This window comes from Pan paniscus, chromosome 19 (assembly GCF_029289425.2).
Source record: "Pan paniscus chromosome 19, NHGRI_mPanPan1-v2.0_pri, whole genome shotgun sequence".
Lineage (NCBI taxonomy): Eukaryota > Metazoa > Chordata > Mammalia > Primates > Hominidae > Pan > Pan paniscus.
This window is the reverse complement of record NC_073268.2, coordinates 65,195,783-65,212,342: the sequence shown is the minus strand read 5'-3', so window position 1 is coordinate 65,212,342 and position 16,560 is coordinate 65,195,783. Positions and strand designations below refer to the sequence as shown.

The 16,560-nt window shown below is 39.2% G+C and overlaps 1 protein-coding gene across 9 annotated transcripts in view; it reads right to left on the bottom strand.

Moving 5' to 3' along the window:
* MYH10 (myosin heavy chain 10) overlaps positions 1-16,560 on the bottom strand; it is a 156,444-nt gene that overhangs the window by 62,343 nt on the left and 77,541 nt on the right. For all 9 annotated transcript variants that reach the window (XM_055101731.2, XM_063599244.1, XM_034942396.3 and 6 more), the window contains 7 exons: positions 14,555-14,618; positions 12,645-12,743; positions 10,729-10,872; positions 10,399-10,494; positions 8,633-8,751; positions 7,552-7,704; positions 4,198-4,371 (listed from right to left, as the gene is read on the bottom strand). In XM_055101731.2, the coding sequence (XP_054957706.2) occupies positions 4,198-4,371; positions 7,552-7,704; positions 8,633-8,751; positions 10,399-10,494; positions 10,729-10,872; positions 12,645-12,743; positions 14,555-14,618 (849 nt within the window). The remainder of the gene's footprint in view (positions 1-4,197; positions 4,372-7,551; positions 7,705-8,632; positions 8,752-10,398; positions 10,495-10,728; positions 10,873-12,644; positions 12,744-14,554; positions 14,619-16,560) is intronic.

Here is a 16,560-nt window from a genome sequence, read left to right as displayed (position 1 = left end):
GTTTCTGAATATTGGTCATAGGTTTTGTGAAAGCTTGTGAACTCAGAGGCTTGCCTGCCACCAGCCCACAGTCTGGCAAGGCAGGGGCTGGGATTATGCGAGATGAGCTAAGCCTGGCACGGGCCTGTCAGGTGCCACCACAGAGGATGTTTTTACAGCATTTTCCTTCTAGAAAGTATTGTTTTCACTCTCCATTTTGCAAGGAACATCAATGGGATCATTATCCCATGTCATTCCACAGGCTGTCGTTAAATTCCCCATCATCATAAACTCTCATGGGGTTTACAAAATGTTATGTTTTTATTTTTTATTATTATTATTTTTTGAGACGGAGTCTCGCTCTTGTCCCCCAGGCTGGAGTGCGGTCACGCGATCTTGGCTCACTGCAACCTCCACCTCCCGGCTTCAAGCGATCCTCCTGCTTCAGCCTCCCGAGTAGCTGGGATTACAGACAACTGCCACGACGCCTGGCTAATTTCTTTTTGTATTTTTAGTAGAGATGGAGTTTCACCATGTTGGTCAGGCTGGTCTAGAACTCCTGACCTCAAGTGATCTGCCCGCCTTGGCCTCCCAAAGTGTTGGGATTACAGGCGTGAGCCACTGTGCCTGGCCATGTTTTTATTTTTTAATCAGATATTTCTATGAATAAGTAGAATAATCCTCAAATTGAGGTAAAGAGTGAGTCAGCATTAAATCTTGAATTCCTTCCCTCCCCTTTCTGAGCTATCTCTCCTATAAATTAGGCAGGGAATAAAGGGTCCACTCTAAAGGCTGAAGGAAGAGCCTAGAAGTGCCAGTACAAAGAGGATAGGAAGGAAAGAAGGAACGAGTTACTTAGTTCTACTCATTGCCCATCAGTGTCTGGGCATAACTGGTGACTAGGAACATCATGACTTCCCAGCTCCAATACTTTCTGAATGCCCTGGCTGCTGTGGTTTCAATATGTTCCCTGAAAGTTCACATGTTGGAAACCTGGTTCCTAATGCAGCCGTGTTGAGAGATAAGACCTTTGGGAAGTAACTGGGTCATGGGGCTCTTTCCTAGTAAATGGATTAATTCATTCATAGATCAATGGGTTGTTGAGGAGGTGGGTTAGTTATCATGAGAGCAGGTCTGTCATAAAAAAGCCAGTTTGGCCATTTCTTATGAGGCCCCCCAACATGTGATGCCCTGTGCCACCTCAGGACTCTGCCAAGAGTCCCCACCAGCAAGAATACCCTCATCCAATGCAGCTCCTAGACCTGGGACTTCCCAGCCTATAGACTACAAGAAATCAATTTCTTTTCTTTATAAATTACTCCGTCTTAGTTATTCTGTTATAGTAACGGAAAACAGACTAGGACACTCGCCAAATAACTTCCCTAAAATACCACTTTCAACGTGCTGTTCACCTGCTGATTTCTGACCATAAAACTCATCCCTGGAATGCTCCCTGCACAGCATCCACACCTGTAATACCTTCCACAACACTGCCAGCCTACTTTGTGGCCTTTGCCTTTTTCTGAATTCACAGAGCATCAGTTAGAGTCGTACCCAGGAACCAATGAGCTCACCACTATGTTGTGTTCTGTTTTCTGGCTTCAAGATCAGGTTCTTGAGGACCAAGGCCATGCTATATACTATCTCATATCCCCATGGCACCCCCAATCTGCATTTCCAGGCCATAATTGAGGATTTAATAAATTCTTTTTTTTTTTTTTGAGATGGGGTCTCACTCTGTCACTCAGGCTGGAAGGCAGTGGTGTGACCATATCACTGTAGCCTCCAACTCAGGGCCTCAAAGGATCCTCCCGCCTCAGCCTCCTGAGTAGCTGGTACTACAGGCACATGACACCATACCCGGCTAATTTTAAAACTTTCTTGTAGAGATGTAGTCTTACTATGTTGCCCAGGCTGGTCTCGAACTCCTGGTCTTAAGTGATCCTCTTGCCTCAGCTTTCCAAAGCACTGGGATTACAGGCATAAGCCATCACACCTGGTCCAATAAATTGCTATCTGGATCTTATTCTACCACCACAATATTTACACATAAGGCCTGGAAAATAATTAAAAATGTAAACATCAAACCCTTTCTACTTCACTTATTTATTTTTTTGTTTGGAAACAGGGTCTCACGCTGTCGCCTAGACTGGAGTGCAGTGGTGCAGTCTCGGCTCACTGCAACCTCTGCCTCCTGGGTTTAAGTGATTCTCATGTCTCAGCCTCCTGAGTAGCCGAGACTACAGGCACATGCCACCACATCCGGCTAATTTTCTGTATTTTTAGTAGAGATGGGGTTTCACCATGTTGGCCAGATTGGTCTCGACCTCCTGACCCGACTCAAGTGATCTGCCTGCCTCAGCCTCCCAAAGTACTGGGATTATAGGCGGGAGGCACGGCACCTGGCCTTCTACCTCACCTATTTTTGCTTGGAGTTGGTTATTAGGGTTGAAATGTTTAATTACTTTACCCCATGATTTTCACCTTTAGAGTACAATTATTGTGTGAGAGTAAAAAAAAAATATGCAAAAATGGTATATAAAGTATTTTGTCCTAGAGGATAAAGCAAAAAAAATGCAATTAAGTAACATTAAGAAGAATTAATATTTGTAAGACTCATTTAAAGGTCACAAAACCATTAGATTTAAAAACACTCTAAAAACATTTAAAAAATTAAGACAGGTAATTTTCCATTTGGAAGACTTTCGGCACAATTATTCCTATAAAGATACTGACCTAGCAAATTTTATGGGTTCTCGTCCATCCTAAAATAAAACTGCAGGTACATAATCATTATATTCTTAAAATGTAGGACTTCCAGTGTCATATGGACGCATATAATGAGCATGTCAAAAAACGTATCATATAGTCATCAATAGTACTAATGTGAAATACTCCCTTCCCTTATTTACATAAATGCCCAAACAATTCTTTAGGCAACAAAGCAGTGATGAAATGTGATGAAGTGTGTTCATGTGCTTGTGTATGCACAAGTTACCTGGAAGTCACTACAAGCACGCCACCTCTAAATGACCCTATAAGCTACAAAGAAGCAACTATCCTCACAACTATAAGTAATTTAAGATTTTTGCTCTAAACGTCACTTGAAAGGTAAAATGATTTCTTATGTATTATAAAAGCCAAATGAAAATTTTCTATTGCTTTCCTTAAACTCAAATTTCTAATGTGCTGGAACTACATCTCTAATAGGGGTGAATGTCTTCTAGGTTCTTCCTCTTCCTGATGTGCCACTGCTCCTCCTGACTGCAGGTACTGTACCATCCATGATCTCTAGCCATTAGACCTCCAACACCTTCAAACATGAAGAACGCAAGTGGCAACCAGAGATGGAGCAGCAAGAACCAGAACTGCTTCGAAGCCTGCTGCACCTCCTAGGAGAAAACTCTGCGTTATTCAAACATACCTACTTAACTAGTGTTAGAGCTTCCTCTGCGATACAGATATCGGTGGTTAATCATGTTTTAGTTTTTCTTATATTTTGGCAGATAGCAAAATAAAATAAATGAAGCTGACATCTTGTTGAGCAAAAGCTAACTGATAAGGAGTACAGAACCAGATTGTCAACACTTGCTTGAGATCACATGGAGTTGAGTTCCAAAAGTGAATGAGTTATACACTCAAAGCTTGAACGTGAATGAGTTCTATGTATTTTTACAGAACATTAAACCACCAAGAAAAGAGTTTCTGATGCTTTCTAAGATTGCCACTAAAAATACATCTGACAAGACTTCCCTGAGAACAAAAACTTCAAATTAAAAAAAAAATCTGGCAAAATAAAAACATCTTTGTACTTTAAAAGGCCAAACTTTAGTTATCTGCAAAATGGATTTACGTGACACGTCTTGTTCTCAGCTAAATAAAGTGTCAGGTGGAGCTCCACATCCTTTGAAAGGTACACACAAATGCCAGCACACAGGGCCATCTGCAGTCTGTGCGGGCAGAGCCCACTATCCAGTATTCCCATGCAAGCAAGGACAGGAATCAAGCTGCGAGGAGAGCTAAAGAAGGGTTTTACTGGCATGCTACTGACTTTTAAATTCTGTAGCTATTTTATCAGAGTATCACCTTCCTAGAAAATTTAGATCAGAAAATTATTTCACCACTGAACAGACTGGGTAATTTCTGTCTTAGGTTATGCCACTTAAGGTCACTGCTTGAGTGGAAAATGAAAGACAGCGAGCAAGTGAGCACTCTTACAGGTCTCTCTATCAGGTCGATGCATGGCTGCAGATCCAGCCCGAAATCGATGAAGTTCCACTCGATGCCTTCGCGCTGGTATTCCTCTTGTTCCAGGATAAACATGGTGTGGTTGAACAGCTGCTGCAGCTTCTCATTGGTGTAGTTGATGCAAAGTTGCTCAAAGGAGTTCAGCTACAAATGTCAAAGGGTAATTTTCCAAACATGGGGAGGCGGAGGGAAAACGGGAATAATTAGTTATGTAGTTATAAAAAAATTTTTCATTAAAAATTACTAATTAGGTAGGAAGTACATGATTGCTTCTATCTAATGACAGTGACTAAACCAAGGGGGGTGGTCTCCCAATCCCTCTCTCACACACAGCCTTTTTGAAAAGGTAAAGAGAAAGAACATACTGTCTATGGCTGCATTACTGAACTGCTAAAATGAAAAGATAATAAACTTAATATGCTAACTGAATGCTCTGCAAGTAAAACAATTCAGCTCTTATTAGTGAATGGTTAAGGACTATAAATAAATAAATAAATGAGACAGTAAGAAAAAGAAGAAAAACAAAGGCTTGGAAAAACCAGAGGCAAAGGAAGGCAAACAAGGTGGTGGGCGCGCTTCTGAGCTGGGGAGGAGAATGCATCTGGTTCTGTCCCACTCCACTGTCACTCAGGCTGTGGGCTCTAAGGTGAGTAGGAAAAGAGTCATCTTTACTGCATGGAATTGCTGAGAGCTCAGCCAGGCCTGGCACATGGAATGCGCTTAGTATGAGACTCTCTATCGTTTCTCTAAGCATTCCCTTCCCTCATCAAATGTTTGACCTTTGCAATACCAAAAGTGATATTGGACTGCCCTCATAAAGTGAATTTAGGCATTTTTCATATGTTATTGTCATTTCTGTTCCTTCTCTGTGAACTCTGCCCATTTTTTAAGAGAAAAATTGATTGGGCGAATGCATAGATGGGTGAATTAATAGGTATAATTTTCTTAATCATCCTATACACTAGAAGTGCTCAACCTCTTTCCTGCTTCTATACTGTTCACACAAGCTGCATGTGCCCATAAATAACCTCTTTCATTATAAAAAGTGATTTTCAATTAAAGAGGATTTAACCCATCTCCAAGGAGTTGATTTACAGTCTGAAAAAGCCACTCCAATCTTTTCCATTCTCCAGAAGCTGTTAAATTCACTATTTCAGAATGAGGTCATGCAAGGAGGGCAGGGGCAGTGCTTGCCTTGCTCAACACTGTATTTCTGGCACACAGGACAAGCCTCATATTTACAGACTGCCGGATTCTGCTTATTCATGTTCATGTAGGTGAACTTTGCTTTGCCTCAGGATGATGACATCCTATTGCTCTATTTAGCCTGGGCCATTACAAAGAAGGTTTTTTTTTTTTTTTTTTTTTTTTTTAGGAGTCTCGTTCTCTTGCCCAGGCTGGAGTACAGTGGCACAATCTTGGCTCACTACAACCTCCGCCTCCCGGGTTCAAGCAATTCTCTGCCTCAGCCTCCGGAGTAGCTGAGATTACAGGCATCCGCCACCATGCCCAGCTAATTTTTGTATTTTTAGTAGAGACGGGGTTTCACCATCTTGGACAGGCTGGTCTTGAACTCCTGACCTCGTGATCCACCTGCCTCGGCCTCCCAAAGTGCTGGGATTACAGGCGTGAGCCACCACACCCGGCCAAGAATGGTATTTTTAAAAATGAATTTCTACTTGTCTTCCATATTTAAACTACCAATTATAATTTTAATTGATTTTTAAATCAATAATGCATGGTAGAAAATTCAAAGTGTACAAAGAATTGCACCAGTTTCACTTCAATGAAACTTACTTGTTCTCCCTATTATCAACCAGTATCTCCTATTTTTGTGATCTTTCCAGAAATATGCTATGCATTAAGAAATGTGTGTATGTGTGTGACCCTGATTTTTTTTAACTTAACAATGTATCTTGTTATGTTGTGGGATCTTTCCTTAGTGTATAAAGCCAGCCCATTCTTTATAATGGATGCGTAGTATTCCACCATATGGAGCTATCACAATAATTTGAACCAGTTTCCTAAAGGTGGGCATTTAGGCTTTTTCTTTCCTTTTCTCATGACAAATAACACTCACTGAACAACTTAGCATTTTTACCATCTACATAAATGTCACATTTTCCCATTGACAACAGGGTGTGTCTCCTCACTTGTTCAAGTCTTCTTTTCTTTTTTGCAGCAGCACTGTAAAGTTGCCTTCATTTAAATCTTGCCCATTTCTTTTAAAATTTATTTTTAGGTGTTTTGTCTGTTTGTTGCAGTTGGAAATGAGGGTCTTTTCTTTCACTATATCTTCTGATCATTTATGTAGAGGAAAGTGACAGATTTTTTTAATGCAATTTGTACCCAGCCACTTTTCATGATTTCTTAATTTATTTACAAATCAAAACAACTTAAAGCAATCTCTTAGAGTGGCAGTGGCAGGTTCAGTATTTATGAGGATAGACTTATAATTTTAAAGGGGTTCATTTTAATATAAGACAATTCAATACCCAATAGTGGCTAAAGTAACACACAGATGATCACAAAAAGCACTTAATATTTGTGCCGTACTATATTTACATAGTTTACATCTATATTTATGGAAATAAAGATATAAATTTTTAGATGCCCCAAATTTTATGCACCTCCTTGAAACACCGTAGCAGGTGTGTGACTGTGAAACTTTTCTGCATTGATGATGAGTAAGTATTTGGACAAATCTAGTCAGATCAACAGTGAAATCTATTGTTAAACCCTGGTTATATCTGCAGTACACAGATCACTGCCCGTCCAGGTGCCTCCCTCTCACTTTGCTCCTCTCCTGATTCCCCAGCCAAGCCCCCGTCATCTTGCCCGTGTTCTACTACAGTGGCCCCCTTGATGGTCTCTCGACCTGGCCCCATGCTCTACTCCACGTCTCCAACTCCTCTCTCCCTCTGGTCAGCTATATCCAGTCATACTGGCTTTCTAGCAGCTTAGAACATTTGGTAAGTTCTGTCCCATACAGGACCACTGGAATTACTCTCATTATGCCGGGAAACTGACCGAGGCTGGCAGCTTCTCATCCTTCAAGTAAGCCTAACTGTTGCCAATGCAGAGGCAACCTTCCCTGAACAGCTATCTCAAGCTGGCCTCCCAGTTCTATCACAGCACCCTTTCAGTGCATTCTCACAGACCTGCGGATTCACTGATTATTTGCCATTTATTGTTTGGCTCTACTAGAATGGCAGGGACTGTATCCCTGGTGCCTGGTATGTACTGGGCACACAGTAAGCCTTCATATTTGTTAAAAGAACAAACAAAAAGAAGGACAAGCTAGAGGAAGAGGGGGAAGAATACCTCAAAAATTTCAAATCCAGCAATATCCAGGATTCCAATGAAAGATGCTCCCTGACGTTTGGTCCTATCCAGAGCTTTATTGATGCGATGAACGAGCCAGCGAAAGAGCCGCTCATAGGTAGCTTTCGCCAATGCTTCTACTGCAAAATCTGCCTGTAATTAAATCACAACAACCTTTTATTCTGGAAACAATCTCAACAAAGCATAAATAGCTGTTTTACGGAATTTAATGTTATACAGCACTCAAAAAACCTGAGATGGCATTCACTGCTTAATCATGTCTCAATTTTACACATCAATAGAAGGCAATATTAGAAGAATTAAATGAACACAGGGAATAACGAATTTGGGGGATGGGTAAAGATGCCTAATAAAAATAAGCTCCTCCCCATGCGCCTGGGTCCTGGGTAGCACTGTCCGCCTGGATTCAGCTCAGTTAGGCTGGTACTTTCTCTAGGGACAAGGCGGCAGGGGCCCTTCTGTTGGTCTGGTTCCCGAAGTATGCAGATTTGTCTACTGGATTATCTATCTACCTGGGGAAAACTAGAGATTATAATTTGACATTTACTTTTTTTAAAAAATCACCTTTAAAAAAAATTTTTTTTTTTTTTTTGATACGGAGTCTCGTTCTGTTGCCCAGGCTGGAGTGCCGTGGTGCAATCTCAGCTCACTACAACCTCTGCCTCCTGGGTTCAAGCAATTCTCCTGTCTCAGCCTCTTGAGTAGCTGGGACTACAGGCGCATGCCATCACGCCCGGCTAATTTTTGTATTTTTAGTAGAGATGGGGTTTCACCATACTGGTCAGGCTGGTCTCAAACTCCTGACCTCAGGTGATCTGCCCACCTCAGCCTCCCAAAGTGCTGGGATTACAGGTGTGAGCCACCGGGCCCGGCCCCTTTTAAATTTTTTCGAAAACGAAAAAGTAAATATACTTAAAAAAAAAAAAACTCATTTAGTACCTAAAAACACCCATGTAAGACAGTTTGTATTGATTCAGTTTGTTACATGTCAATCAGAAGGCCAAATGGCCATGGCTTATCATTCAAACAAATCAGTAATAACAATGAGCATGAAACCTACCTGTTCTTTGGTCTGGGCTTTTTGCACATAGTCTCGGCCGACCTTGATCCGGGGAGTCAGGATGGCCCGAGTAAACTCCATCACATTCATCCCAAGAAGATGGCAGAGCTTCTGCGCAACTGAAGTGTAAAAAGTCTCCTAAATCCTACATTTTTTACTTATAATCTACTCACAATATATTCAATAAACACTGGAAAAACCTTAGTAACAATTAAATTGTATTAAGAAATAAATAAAAGTCTTAAAATCAGACAAGTTTTAGGTCTAATGAAAAATACCTTCCATCTTTTCAAATTAATACACACTCATTTTTAGGCTACAAGAGATGGCTAGTCAGCATTTGACTGCCTTATTTATTCATTTTTTTAGAGGCAGGTTCTCACTATGTTGGCCAGGATGGAGTGTAGTGGCTATTCACAGGCGTGATCTCACTACTGATCAGCACGGGAGTTTTGACCTGCTCCATTTTCAACTTGGGCTGGTTCACTCCTCCCTAGGCAACCTAGTGGTCCCCTACTGCTGGGAGGCTACCATATACTGATGCTGAACATAGTGTAGACAACCGATGGGCATAGCACGACAGCCTAGAACTCCTGGGCTCAAGCCATTCTCCTGCTTCAGCCTCCCGAGTAGCTGGGACTACATGGCCACTATGCCCAGCCTCCTTACCTTTACAAGAGTGACTGATCCTCTTCTATTTATGGGTCATTAAAAAATTTCAAAGCCAAGCTATACTAATATATGCCTTACTCTGCATTTTAGATGGCTCCATTTTAAGTCTATTTAACCATGGAAAAGCCATACGGAGGATGAAGGCCCAACCACCAATCAAACTACTTTGACTGAATGACAGATGAATGGTCCTGGAAATCAACAGCCCTAAGAGGAGGTGCCACAGCTTGGCCAGAAAATGGTGACCAAGAAGCAGCAGGAGAGGCAGGCCCCTTAGAAGAGCCACACAGAATTAAATTGTTATCAAGCCTCAAATTGGTTACAAAGAACGATTATTTCAAGGGCAGATAATGTGACTTTATGTCAGCCTTCACCCGCCACAGTGGACTGCGGATGCCTCCATGAGGCAAGATAACTAACTTGTTAGAATAATCAAGTAGTCAAGGCAATATAGAGATTCCTCACTTTTTCTCTCCAGACCATCTGAAGCAAACTGATATATATATATAATATATATGTATATTATATATACATATATTTAATAAATATATAATTTATATCCATATTATATTTATATATTTATATTAAATATATATTTAATAATATATAATATATATATATTTGGGTCACAAACTTTTGTTCCTGACCAATGCAAATTTAAAACCATTTTCGACATTTAAAAATGGGAATATTTCCTATTAAGATCTAGATTTCCATTTTTCTTTGAAAAGTCACTTATATTTGGCAATACTGGGCCTGTAATCCTGGCAAGGTGCACACTGGCTGGAACTCAGCAGCTGCACCTCCCTCTCAGGTAAGTGTGTGACCTCCTGCGGCTGAGTTCTCCTCCCTCAATTCCCAAGGCCTCCTGCATGCTAAGGCAGAGACCACTGCTACTTTTCATCCTACACCCTGTCCCCTGTCCTCATTTATAGAATCAGAGGAACCCTCGTGTAAATACACGATGTTGTCACTCTACTCGAGGGTCCCTTCAGAAATGCTTCAGAGGTGCTTTTACGCTTGCACTGTAACACCTTCTTAGAGAGCACAACAAGCCATCGAAACAGAAATAAAGTCAGTATTCATCAGTTTACCTGTATTTTCTGGCATGGAAGCTTGATCAGTATTTCTCTCCTTTTTGAAAGAAATATTTCCAAACTGTAGCACTGAAGATACTACTTTAAGCATTGCTTCATATTGATAAAAAGAAAAAAAAATTAATATTGCCTCAAAATGTAGCGGAGACATATTCTCATTTATTTTGTGCTAAAAATTAGCTATACAAAACTTTTCAGTAAGACATGTCTTTTCAGGATTTCATACAATTCATTAGTTTCCCAGTCATTTTCTAGTTTAGGTGATTTACCCCAGATGTATAAGTCTTAGGAAAGTGAGTACCAGAATCTTAGAGAAATCACACATACACAGAATCTCTTCATGGGAGAAGCCCATTATATGCATTGCTTCCATGGTCTCCTGGAAATTATCTTTGTCTTGCTGTCCCGGAATAGGAATATAGCCATTGGAGAGAAACCTGTAGTTATTAAATCCTTCAAGAAGCAAATCAGCTAAAAGGAAATATAATGGAAGAAAATTTGATAAATACTCATGAAGACAACTAAGCCATACCTGCATTCAAACTGTGCCAGTGTCACAGGAGAGCAGTGGTCACCATGCAACCCATTGCCAGCAAAATGTTTTTTTTTTCTTTATATATTCATGTAAATACACAAACATACATTTTTTAATTATCTGTACCAACAAAGGAAAATGATGATGTTAACAACGCAAAAACCTTAACAGGAGTTTTGGGGATGGCAGTTTGTACAATATTCTGTTTGAAATTGGTTATCTGTGAAATGATGTCAATTTTCCAGATGACAAAACTCTATTGTTTTCAGATTTAAATATTTTAGCCCTCTTTTTTGAAGGAAAGCTTTTAAACTCATATTCTATATTCCTATCTTAGCAAGTAGTTTGCAGCAAACACTATGAAGTGAATATGAAAACTACCATAGACATAAGCTAAAGATACAGTGATGTGGACCAAGCACGTCCCGAGCCCAGCAAAGGCCCTGAAACACTTTCTCCAAGCCAGCTTGCTTGGTGGTTAACTTGCCTTTAGAATGATGATGTGATGTGGCGCAGCAGACTATTATAACAGGTACCCGCACTGACTACTTGTACCGTAGGAGACATGAATTAAAGAGAACTTACTCTTTTGACAAATGCATTCTTGAGAGCCAAAGAATATTTCTCAGGAGTGCTCAAAATAGCAGGGCTATTTATCGTTATAACAGATATGCAAATGTGCTCCCAGCTTTCTTTGTGACTGGCTCTCTTGCTCTCCTGCAGAGAATTTCTGCAGGTCACCCTGTCCCCTTATTCTTGTCTACATCACATTTAACTTCTACAGGGTACTGACTGCTGCTTTCTTTTTCTATTTCTTTCAACACTTTGATCATTTTAAAGAATTTACTCCTATTGCAGTTATTGCCAGTCTGAAAGCCTGAGCATTTTCTTCTCTTCAGTGTTACATACTGCATCATCTTGAATTTTTAGTCTCTCCTTGGCAATAACTCTATTTTTTTGTTGCTTGATTTTTCCCTTGCAGGTCGTTCTCTGATTAATTTTTGGGTTAAAAGGTTTCACAGATGTCTGTGGTTAGCAAAAGCCTGGATGCCAGATGAGAAAACTTTTACTGTATATGTGTCTACTTTGATATCTAGATAATATATATAATAATCATGCAGAAACACTAAATTTGAGAATCAGAAGAGATGGGAAAGTTATGCATCTTCTCCTCTCCCTCAATATATTTCTAACCCAGCAAAATTCTGACCCAGACCTGAGCTCTCCTTTGTACCTGTCCAACTCTAAACTTCTAGTCCTTGTGATCCATGACATTCAATCAATCAATATCCACCACAGGCTCTTTCTAGTACTAGTGGAAGCAATAACATATATTCAGTTGTAAATCTAGAAATAAAAATATTTATTCTACTTAATTTCATTAGGTAAATTTCTTTTCCCTTACTTTCGTATTTTAAAACGTTGAAACAGAGTTGTAAAATACGCATCATTTGTCTTCTAATTTAAAAAATTTTAAAAAAGAAATAAAAGTACAAAAGATTATATTATCTACAATACCTGCCGCTTAAAATAAAGTACTTACCCCATGGCATGGAAGTTCAATTTCATTTTGATTTTCATGATTTAACCAGCTGGAAATTTGGTGTTTTGTGTGTAAAAAACTGTTTCCCAAAATTGTTTTTTCTCAAAAAAATATTAAAAGAGATATTCCAGTGAATATAAAATACTAAAAACCTTTGTAACTTACACTTTAGGTGTTCTCCTGCTCCAGATAACAACTGGTAAAAGATATGAAAAGTACGTTCATCTTTTGCTTGACGAACAGCACGAGACTTTTCCAGAAGGTCTGAGCAAAGACAGTTAAGAATTAAATTATTTAATATAATTCTTAAATAAATAAAGGCCCTCTTTCAGCGTCTGTAAATTTAAATCATAAAACATCTTCTTTCTCTGATTATTATATAAACTATCCTGCAATGAACTATTCTAAATGACTGTCTTCCATCTGTGAAAAAAGAAAATAGGTGCAACTTACGTTCCTCACTGATCTTCCAGAATCATTGGTCTGGGAAGGAACTTAAAGATTATACGTGCTTCCCTCACTCAGCTCCACTCTACCCCATCCTTCCCCTAACTTGGATTACATTCCAAGAATACCACACTATATGAGGAACTGTAAGAAGCTATTAAAAATGAAGTACAGTTGTTTAAGGCAGGAGAAGCTCTATAATACCAGATTAACACAATTTTATAAATAAGGAAGCCATGGTATAAGGAAATTAATCAAAATAATATAGTTAATAAGTGGTACAGTTAGGAACCAAAAACTCGGCTTGACTCCAAAATGCATGCTGAGAGTGCCCACAATGCTACCCTATTGAAAGCCTCCTATATGAGAGGCACTCGCCCCTTCACACTCAGCAGCACATGTAACTTTCCCATATGCCTTGACAGCTACGATGAGATTAAGCACTAGTCTTCCCTCTGCTGCTCTGAAGAACCAGTGCGGCCAGTACCTACGCCTGCTGCTACCCACCCTGCCTGGGCTTCCCAGGGGGCAGGTGGCACAGTCCCCAGCAGCTCCTGCATTTCAGACCACTGCACACCCAGCTGTGTATCTTATCTGGGGCTCAGATCCACAGTTCTTGATGCTCCCGGAGTTCCTATGGGTTGACAGTCACACTGGCATCTCAGAGAACGTGGATCACAGCTTTGGAAGATGTTTGCCTCTCTTGAGGTAAACCTTCCCTGGGGCCACCAAAGTAAATTAATTCTGTATGTGTCAGATAGCCTGAATTTTAAGTCAGACTATCCCACACATCCTCCACATCTGGTGAAAGACACACTCATATGAATCATGCTCTGACACACCTATATGAAGAAAGCTGAACTGCAGATTCATTCTCCTGTCATTTTCAAGTATTTCCAGATTTTGCTGGCTGTGAGTCTATTTGGAGGCATAAAATACTGTTCTTAACCAGAAAATCATGGTCTATCCCTCGAAGGATAGAAACAATGTATTTCTATCACTGGAGATTATTCTATTAAGTACCCGAAAATTGTCATCTATCTTTCTAATTGGCACACTATCATTCAGAATCATTTCTATTTTATTATATCTCTACTCAAATGTGTTTTACCTGGGTATGTATGTGCATACACATATATAAACCTTCTTATGGCCATTCTATGCAGGTGACATTTCTTAGGACTATTCTATGTACTTGACATTTTATTTTTTTCTCCAGCTTTATTCTACTTAACACTAATTGAGATTACTTTAACTCTGTAATCTTATAAGGATGTTTTCAATGATTACATGCTCATCCTTCTAATATCAGAAATAGATGGTAAAAAGTGGGCTAACAGCAATAGGGGGAGGGCAACTGCATTCATCTGAATGTCCTATACCACACAAACACTGTGGCACTCTCCACTTCCCCAGCCATGTGAATAAGTTATGGCCTGGTTTTACAAACAACAAAACAACTTGGAGTTAATATTCACTAGTTGAAAGTATTTGAACAAGGCATGCTATCTCTGGGCTCAAGTTTTATCATCTGGATTTTGGGAGTGATATCACAGACGGTTGCCATGGGGTTGTAGGAAGACTAAATCCTTCTTTATTTTGGATTATGCATTTATGAAAAAGGATACATGTTTCAATGTTGGCCCCAACGATATAGCCAGTTACATCAAAGTTGATCCGAATAAATTTGCCCTGAAAATAAATTAAAAAGAGAAAATTGAAAATAAGTAAGTACATACTGGATATGAACACTAATAAACTAAGAAGACAACAAGTATCCATGAATTAGTTACAATAATGGATCTTATATATTGCCTCAAACAAAAAGAAAAAAAGAAAACAGGCTGTGATACATTTCAAAAAAGTAGCAACAGAATAGGCTATTTTCCTGGACTATAACATAATAAACTTAGAAATTATTAATAAAAGAAAGTAGTGAGATCCCAGTCATTCAGAAGTTTTTAAAAGCTCTTCTAAATAATCTGCAATATGAGAGATTTTAATAGTTTTAAAGGACCACTCTATCCAGCACTACAATGGTAGATTTAAAAATCTGAATAGTATAAATGATTTCCTAGAAAAACAGAAATCCATTCAAGAAAAAAAAAAAACCCGAAAACTTAACCCATAAAAATAAAAAATAGTAAAACAGAATTATTTCTTTAAAAATGCTGGATTAGTCTTATGAAACAATTTTACAAATTTCTAAGGAATATTTGATTTCTTTACTATATATAACTGTTTTAGGGAAAGAGGAAAATCGTGATTATTTCATCATTCATTTTATAAAGTTGTCATAACACTGAGTACCCAATCTGATAAAGATATTACAAGGAAAGCAAGCTGGGTGTGCTGACTCACACCTGTAATCCCAGCACTTTGGGAGGCCAAGGCAGGTGGACCTCCTGAGGTCAGGAGTTCAAGATCAGCCCGGCCAATACGGTGAAACCCCGTCTCTACTAAAAATACAAAAAAATTTAGCTGGGCATGGTGGCGCATGCCTGTAATCCCAGCTACTCGGGAGGCAGAGGCCGGAGAGTCACTTGAACCCAGGAGGCGGAGGTTGCAGTGAACTGAGATCGCGCCACTGCACTCCAGCCTGGGTGACAGAGCGAGACTCCATCTCAAAGCAAAATAAAAGCAAATATGGTATGGTTATATCTTACTTATAAAAATATATGTAAGGAGAATCGCTTGAACCCGGGAGGCGGAGGTTGCAGTGAGCCGAGATTGCACCACTGCACTCCAGCCTGGCAACAGAGTGAGACTCTGTCTCAAAAAAGAAAAAAAAAGAAACAAGAAAAAAAAATTAAACATGTTAAACATTTTGCAAAACAAACATAATGATCAAGAATGGTTTATTCTAGGACTGCTAAGAAGGACTGACACTAGTAAACATACCAGTATTATTCATCATATAAACAGTCAAGGGATTGGAGGGCTTCCTTTGAGGAAACTGACAAGCTGTCTCAAGTTTATTGGGAAATGGAAAAGGACTTAGACTAATCACAACAATTCTGAGAAAGAAGACCAGGGCTGGGGGAATCACACTACTTGATTTCAAAAAGCTATAAATTTACTAGGACAGTGTGGTATTGGTGTAAAGACAGAGATACAGATTAGTGAAACAGAAGACAGTCCAGGAATTGATCATGTATGTAAGTTAATTCATTTCAACAAATGTGTCAAGGTAATTTAATAGGGAAAGGAAGGACAGTCTTTTCAATAAATGGTGCTTGAAAAATATGTAAAATGAAACAAAACAAAATTAAAGGAACCTAGACTTTTACCTTACACTACATATAAAACTTAAAGCAGATCACATACCTAAATACATGGGCTAAAACTATAAAACTTCTCAAAGCAAACAGGAGAAAATCTTCATGACCTTAAATTAGACAAGGATTTCCTAGACAGAATGCAAAAAGCATGAACCATAAAATAAAAAACTGGTAAAATGGATTTCATCAAAATTTAAAACTTTTATTCTTCAAAAGATACCACAAAGAAAATGAAGAGAAGCCACAAACTGGGAGATAATATTTGGGAAACACATGTGATAAAAGGCTTGTTGCCAGAATATACAAAGAACTCTTATATTTCAATAGTAGGACAAACAACCCAATAAGAAAAC